We start from the raw sequence: 7,136 nt of genomic DNA, 5'->3' as shown, positions 1-7,136 counted from the left end.
AACCATTATAGAACTGGGCTGTGTTAGGTGACTTTGCAGAAGGTTCAAGGTTTTGCTCTGGATTGGATGCTGGCAGGAAACAGAGGTAATTTTATAACTGGATATTTTAATATTCATTATCTAGAAGGCAGGAAGAATGGAGCAAGGCTAAGGTCATAATTGGCCAAGCAACAGCAGTCACTTATATTAGCCAGAATGGTCATTTTTGTGGTTTGGAGAATGTTCTTTTATGTGCTGTGTTCAGACATAATTATGGAAGGGTCTTATTTTTGCCTCGTTAATTATGGTCACAGAGTAGTTATGACGGATGTTGATATTTTGTGAGATTGTTTATGTTCAATGGAACACTCAGACCTAGCTGAGAATGCAAAGCCAGTTACCAGTACCACCCAGGTCTAGCTAACAGCACACCAGTCCAGCTCCTGGCTGTCCAGAGCTGCTTTTTTTTTCTAACAAAGCCATCAACTGCTACAATTGTCTCTGTAATTGTGATTTATAACTCTTACTTATAATTGTTTCCTGAACATTTAGAATATGAATTAGTATTAATATTATATAGGGTAAGAGTTCCAAAACTTATTACAGCTCTGGTGACAATAGTAGTTGCTTACTTAGCCATTGGTAAAATATATAAAACTCTCTGCTGCATGCTGTGGTAAAGAAAGAAAAAGAAGAGCTAGAGATAATCCTAGGACTCAAGGAATTTGCCATTTTTCTGGGGAGATTTGGGGGACGATGATGGTGGGTAATGAGAACAAACATGAAAATCTCTTAACTATAAGACACACGTATCATTTGTTAAAAGAGAGGCCGAGTCCAATAGGTAGACCAAGGACAACCTGCTTTTGGCTGAATGGCTCAGGAATTGGGAGTAAGAAAACAAGTATTGTAAATTTTGGTAATCACTTCAAAAATCTGAGTCTGTTGCTTCATCTCTAAATAAAGAACTTGGAGTTAGATTTTATGTGTAGTTCTGATAAGTTTGCATGGTGCCAGGCTGTCAGCATCACATAGGGAGCTTCTGAAAATCAGGTATTCTAGGGCCCTAACTCCAGTGTGTGTGAATCTTCATAAGTTTTTGAGATTCATCCATGTTTTCTTACTGCTGAGTAGTATTTTATTAGATGAATATATCAGTTTATTAATCTGTTCTTCTACTGATGGACATCAGCGCTGTCTGCAGTTCATGAATAAAGTTGCTGTGAACATTTCTGTACAAGTCTTTTTGTGAATATGTGTGTTTTTTTTTCCTTTTGGATAAATACCTAGATGTGAGATTGCTGGTCATAGGGCAGTTATATGTTTAACTTATATGAAACTGATAGCTCCACAATTTTTTTTTTTTTTTTTTTAAAGATGGTGTTTCCCTATGCTGCCCAGGCTGCAGTGGAGCAGTAACTATTCTTAAGCACAATCATAGCTCACTATAGCCTTGAACTCCTGGGTTCAAGTGATCCTCCTGAGTAGATGGGACTACAGGCACATGCCACTCCATCTGGCTCTGACAGGCCCACAATTTTGAAATAGAGAAAGTAATGTCTTATAATACTCTTGCATTTTGCTGAAAGTGCAGCCTAGTAGAGATGGCAAAGGATCTGTTGTAAGGTCTCAAGCAACCCCTGCCACTCACCAATGGAGCTCTAGGGCCCTGAAAGATGCACCTACAGGCAGATGGATGAAAGCTGTGTGGATAATATCTGTAGGTAAATGTCATTCAGCAGTGAATTTGATAGTGAGTAACAGGTATGTGAGACTCTTTGACAAATTATTGTCTCTAGGTTTCTTGGAATTCCGTTTCATTGTGATCAAGCTCAGAAAGGGGGATCCCTGAATGTGCAGACTTAAAAATCATTCTGACAGAGACCAATAATAAGAAAAGTTTGATGGCACGTTTCAGAGCTGGGTAAGGCCGGCCACTGTAGTGGGAAAATCAATGTAGGTTTAAAAAGTGGTCTCCAAGCTGATGGGCCTTGAATCCTGCAGTACTGCTTCCTCGGTCAGCTCTCTCAAGTTATCCTTACGAGCGTTTAAAAACACCCACCACTTCTCTTCCACCTTTCAGCAGATTACCAGGCTCTACTCAAAGAAAAATAGAAACCATCAGAAAGGAACGCTTTCACCTTCCTGCCAGAAACGTCCACCTATCTGCTTCCTTCACCTTTCCTTTCCTCATTCCCTCCAATCATGATGAAGAGTGTATTACTAAAGTACTATCCATTCCATCTTCTCTCCCCGTCTCCTCCTTTATACAGGTTCATTCCCGTCCGTATTTGCCTCCTCCAATTTCAACCTCTCCACACCAGCACTGCTCTAGTCACTGCCCTCTCTTGCCTCATTCCCTGCAAAGCCTATTTTCTCCTTCTCACCCGGGTCACCAAGGTTTGTCATATAATAGGCATCCAATAATGATGTTTAAAATATATAATGAATTCCGAGAGTGCAGATAATAAAGTCAGGCCTAGACGGTGGATGACTCACTGGGTTGAGAACCTTTATCTTTCTGCTGTATTTTGATGTATGCTTTCACTTTGAAATAAAGTTGTGGAAAGGCAGTAATATGCAACAAGTACGAAAACAAGTGGCGTAACACAATGGGGCCGCACAACTAATCAACCCCTCACAAGGCTTGGGCACGCATCACCCTAGGGTCGCGCATCTGCCATTCCACCAGAGGGGCGGTCTGGGCCCATTTCAGCCCTTCCGGCGGAACCCGCTTTGCAGCCCCGAAGTGGCCTCGGTTTCCGAGCCGGGGGTGGTGATGGGGGTGGAAGGTGAGGGGAACAGCCGAACGGCTCCCGGCCAATGGCAGCTCCTGAACTTACACCTCGAGACGTCAGCGCTGCTGTGTAAACGGATGTCACACAGCTGGCTCGGAAGTGTCTCCTCCCGCCTCAGAAAAGGGGCGTGCGTCCAGCGTCCTCTGAGAAACCTCGGGCGACAGCAAGGAGGGGCGCGCGCCTCACCTCGCGAGCCCCGTGCCCTCGCCAGCCAGCTTCTTCCCGCAGTCCCACTCTGGCGGTCGTCCCGGGTGAGCAGCCCGGCGCCGGCGTCCCCGCCCCGAGCGCGCCGCCGCCGCCGGCTCCGCCCCCTCCCAGAACGGGCCGCGCGCTCCTGCGGCTTCGAGCCGTGTCGCGGGCGCGCGCGCTGCTGGCGGATCCGCAGTTAAAATGGTCCGAGCAGGACCCGGCCTTGCCCCTGCCGCCGCGCTGACTGACTGAGCCGGCAGGCCGGGCCCGGACTGGTCGCCTAGCCGGCAGGCTCGCTCGCTCCCTCCCTCGCATCCCCAAAGCTCGCGCCCATCGTTCTCCCGGCTTCCCTGGGCAAAGCATGTAGCCCCCGTCGGGCACCCCGGCGGCCCGCAGCTGACGCCCACCCCCCACCCCCACCGTCGCGTGTGTGCCCGTGTGTGCGTGTGTGTGCGCAGCGCGGGCGACCCCGCCGCGGGCCAGAGGCCGAGCCAGCGAGCGGCCTGCCCCGCTGCCGGGAGCCCGCCTCTCTGGGCCTCCCTCCCTCCCGTCCTGGTCCCCCTCCTTGGGGCCTTCTATATGGGCCACCTTCTCTCGAAGGAGCCGCGTAACCGCCCGAGCCAGAAGAGGCCTCGCTGTTGCAGCTGGTGCCGCCGCCGGCGCCCTCTCCTCAGGCTGCCCCGCCGGACTCCGGCCAAGGCGCCCCCTCAGCCGGCGGCGCCCCGGAGCCGGGACTGCTTCTTCCGCGGGCCCTGCATGCTCTGCTTCATCGTGCACAGCCCCGGCGCGCCCGCCCCCGCCGGCCCAGAGGAGGAGCCGCAGCTCTCGCCGCCGCTGCCGCGGGACGGGGCCTACGCCGCCGCCTCCTCCTCTCAGCACCTGGCGCGGCACTACGCGGCCCTGGCCGCCGAGGACTGCGCCGCCGCCGCCCGCCGCTTCCTGCTATCCTCGGCCGCCGCCGCCGCTGCCGCCGCTGCCTCGGCTTCGTCGCCCGCCTCCTGCTGCAAAGAGCTGGGGCTGGCCGCGGCCGCCGCCTGGGAGCAGCAGGGCCGAAGCCTCTTCCTGGCCAGCGTGGGGCCCGTGCGCTTCCTGGGGCCGCCCGCCGCTCTGCAGCTCTTCCGGGGGCCGCCGCCGCCGGCCGAGCCCCCCACGCCCCCCGAAATGGTGTGCAAGCGGAAGGGGGCCGGGGTCCCCGCCTGCACCCCCTGCAAGCAGCCCCGCTGCGGCGGCGGGGGCTGCGGCGGCGGCGGTGGTGGGGGAGCGCCTGCTGGAGGAGGCGCCTCGCCGCCGCGGCCCCCCGACGCCGGCTGCTGCCAGGGCCCCGAGCAGCCCCCGCAGCCACTCTGCCCCCCGCCCTCCTCTCCCGCTTCCGAAGGTGCCCCCACCGAGGCCGGCGGGGACGCAGTCCGAGCCGGGGGCACCGCCCCCTCGTCCGCCCAGCAGCAGCTCGAATGCGGCGACGCGGACTGTCAGGAGTCCCCTGAAAACCCCTGCGACTGTCACAGGGAGCTGCCCTCCGAAACCCCAGACATCAACCAGCTGCCGCCGTCCATCCTGCTCAAGGTGGGTCTGGGCGAGAGGCGCAGGGATGCTGGCTTTCCCCCTGCCCCGGCCCCCGCCTCCGAGCTTTTCTCTCTCCTCCCCCTGAGCGCGGAGGAGGGGGGTTCCCTGACAGCCGGGGGACGTCCGAAGGGGCGACTGGGAAGCCAGTGGGGCCTGTGCTTCTGTCCTAGTTTTTGAAGTAGACAAACTTGGGAATCTACTGAATGTCTTTTAACAGTTTGGGTGTGTTAACCCACAATTCAGGGTTCATCTATTAGATTCCCAACCCAATGGTTTAGAAACTATTCGTAGGTTTTCTGTGAAAAAATTTTTTAAATCAATTTATACCTTGCTCAAAGTATAAGCTTTGCATATTAGTATTTGAAAGTATTCAAACATTACTTTCAGGTTTAATGGCTGCTAGTTAATGTCAGTAACAATTAACTTTTATGGAGAGTTTACCGTGATCAGGCACCTTGCCAGAACTTTATGTATATAATATCTCATTTATTCCTCCAGTCAACGCTGTGAGAGAAGTACTGTTAACATCCTTATTTTATACAAGAGGAAACTGATTTTTCAGTACTATGGGCCAGGGTTTACAGTAGTGAGTTAGGCAGATGTGATCTTTGCTCCTGTGGAGCTAACAATCTTGTGGGACTTGAAGAGGTTGAATGACTTGTGCAAGGTCACACAAAGGGCAGATTTGGGTCTTGAGCTAGGGAATTTAGGCCAGCTCAACTTAAAAACTTTGTTTATGCTGTGTTGTAATGCCTTCCTACATTTTAACCTTACATAAAAGCATACAAATTACCAGAAGTGAAGGACAGATATATTTTTTGTTGGGTGAGTGAATATAGAAGTAGGTGTCCTGCCTGTGTGAACTTTGTCATTTTCAACTACTCGGTAGATTTTGTGGTTTTGTCAATGCTAGCGACAAACTTTATTTGTGATAGTTTGTATTATTATTAACTTAAATTCTTTTTTCCTCATTTTTTCTCTTTTTTTGCACTCCTCCCTATCTGGAGCTTAATAAACATAAACCTTTTTGATTGTGGATGATACTTAAGACTAGCCATAAATAACCTTGATAAAAATATGGCTACTTTTTTTTTTTTTATTTCAGCATATTATGGGGGTACAGATGTTTAGGTTATGTATGTTGCCCTTACCCCTCCCCTGCCCCCCAAGTCCGAGTTTCAAATATGTAATATGGCTATTTTTATTGTTACTAAAGTAACTGTCATCAATTACAATTGTTACTGTCACCAATATACTTTTTGATTAGACTTTTTGCATATTTATAATCCTGTGTGTTTGAATCTGTTTTACTGTGATATTAATGTTCTTGTAAATAGTACAGCAAAAGAGTGGGAAAGCTCACATTTCCTTCTGTCAAAATGTAATGATTTAACTCTTATGGAGCTATATTTGTTGGAGGAGTAATTGCCTATTCTTTGTGTGTAGAGCTGCATTTTAGGGCAGAGGGAACTTCCTCCAGTCCTTTAAATCAGTGGATGACACGGATAAGTATCAACAAATATTTGGCATAGAGACTTGATTGCTATCTTCTTATTTGGCAAGTAAAACCATTTAAAAACGAATTGAAACCTAGATACTTTCTACTTAAACCATTATTTCATGAGGTAAAGAACATTTTAATACCAAAAAAAAAAAATGACGTGATCTCATAATAAAGAGAAACCCTATAGAATAAATTTATTCTCTCTACTACGTTGTTCTTTTTTACATTTTTGTCGTGGATTGTGGAAAACTTGGTCTAAGGGACGTTTGGGGATTACCCATGAATGTGCCCTGTTGTGTGTATTTGGATATGTTATGTAGATAGATTTCCATGCCTTGTATTAGAAATTCAAATAAAGATTCTCTGTCTGAGTCTCATGGTCCTAGTGGTATTCAGCATGAAGTGAGTTGTACTATCTGAGATGAATTGAAATAGAGATTATTCAGTGTCTGCCAACCCCCACTTTTGGGAGACAGAGGCTCTGGGATTCATATCTTGTTCATTGTTCTGTCTCCTCCCTTAAGTGCAGTGCCTGGCATGTAGTAGCATTCAGTAAATATTTATGAAGGAGTGAGTGATCAGGTGTTTAGAGTTTAGGCTGAGACTCAAGGTGAATATGCCATACCAAGAGAAGTTTCTAAGGAATGTTCATATTCTGACTCAAGGTATTGTTTGAACCACAGTAGAATCATGTGATAGTGAAAGGGTTCTGGCTCTGCTTCTGGTAAGGACTGGAGGCGTTTGGCTTGGAGAAGAGAAGACTTAGGGGAGCTCTGACAATATTTTTCCTAGTATTAGGAGAGTTGTTGCATAGAAAAGCATGAGTCCACACCCCCATTGAAAAAACATTCTTAGAAAGTATGCCCTGCTCCCCTTATGGATCAATAACATTTTCTTTTGTACTAGCAAGTTACTATAGTTGTAAAACAAAACAAAACAAAAAGATGGGAAGAATTTGGGAAAGAAATGTGAGGAAATGTGATTGTAAGGATGTTTTTGGGAAAAGCTACTATACTTGCCCAATTCTTTTAAGTATGGCAAAAGCGAAAAACCAAACTCTATGTTACTTCCTTCACAGGCCAGTTTTGGGTCAATATCAACAA

The 7,136-nt window shown here is 48.6% G+C and overlaps 1 protein-coding gene across 1 annotated transcript in view; it reads left to right on the top strand.

The window, feature by feature from the left end:
- Positions 1-3,540: 3,540 nt before the first annotated feature.
- FBXL17 (F-box and leucine-rich repeat protein 17) overlaps positions 3,541-7,136 on the top strand; it is a 533,407-nt gene continuing 529,811 nt past the window's right edge. Inside the window, exon 1 of the mRNA XM_012647377.1 lies at positions 3,541-4,529. Within this exon, the coding sequence (XP_012502831.1) occupies positions 3,546-4,529 (984 nt within the window). The 5' untranslated portion in view covers positions 3,541-3,545. The remainder of the gene's footprint in view (positions 4,530-7,136) is intronic.

Source organism: Propithecus coquereli, unplaced genomic scaffold (assembly GCF_000956105.1).
Source record: "Propithecus coquereli isolate 6110/MARCELLA unplaced genomic scaffold, Pcoq_1.0 Scaffold265, whole genome shotgun sequence".
Taxonomy (NCBI): domain Eukaryota; kingdom Metazoa; phylum Chordata; class Mammalia; order Primates; family Indriidae; genus Propithecus; species Propithecus coquereli.
Note: the sequence above shows the minus strand (reverse complement) of the source record. Positions and strands in the feature narration are given on the sequence as shown.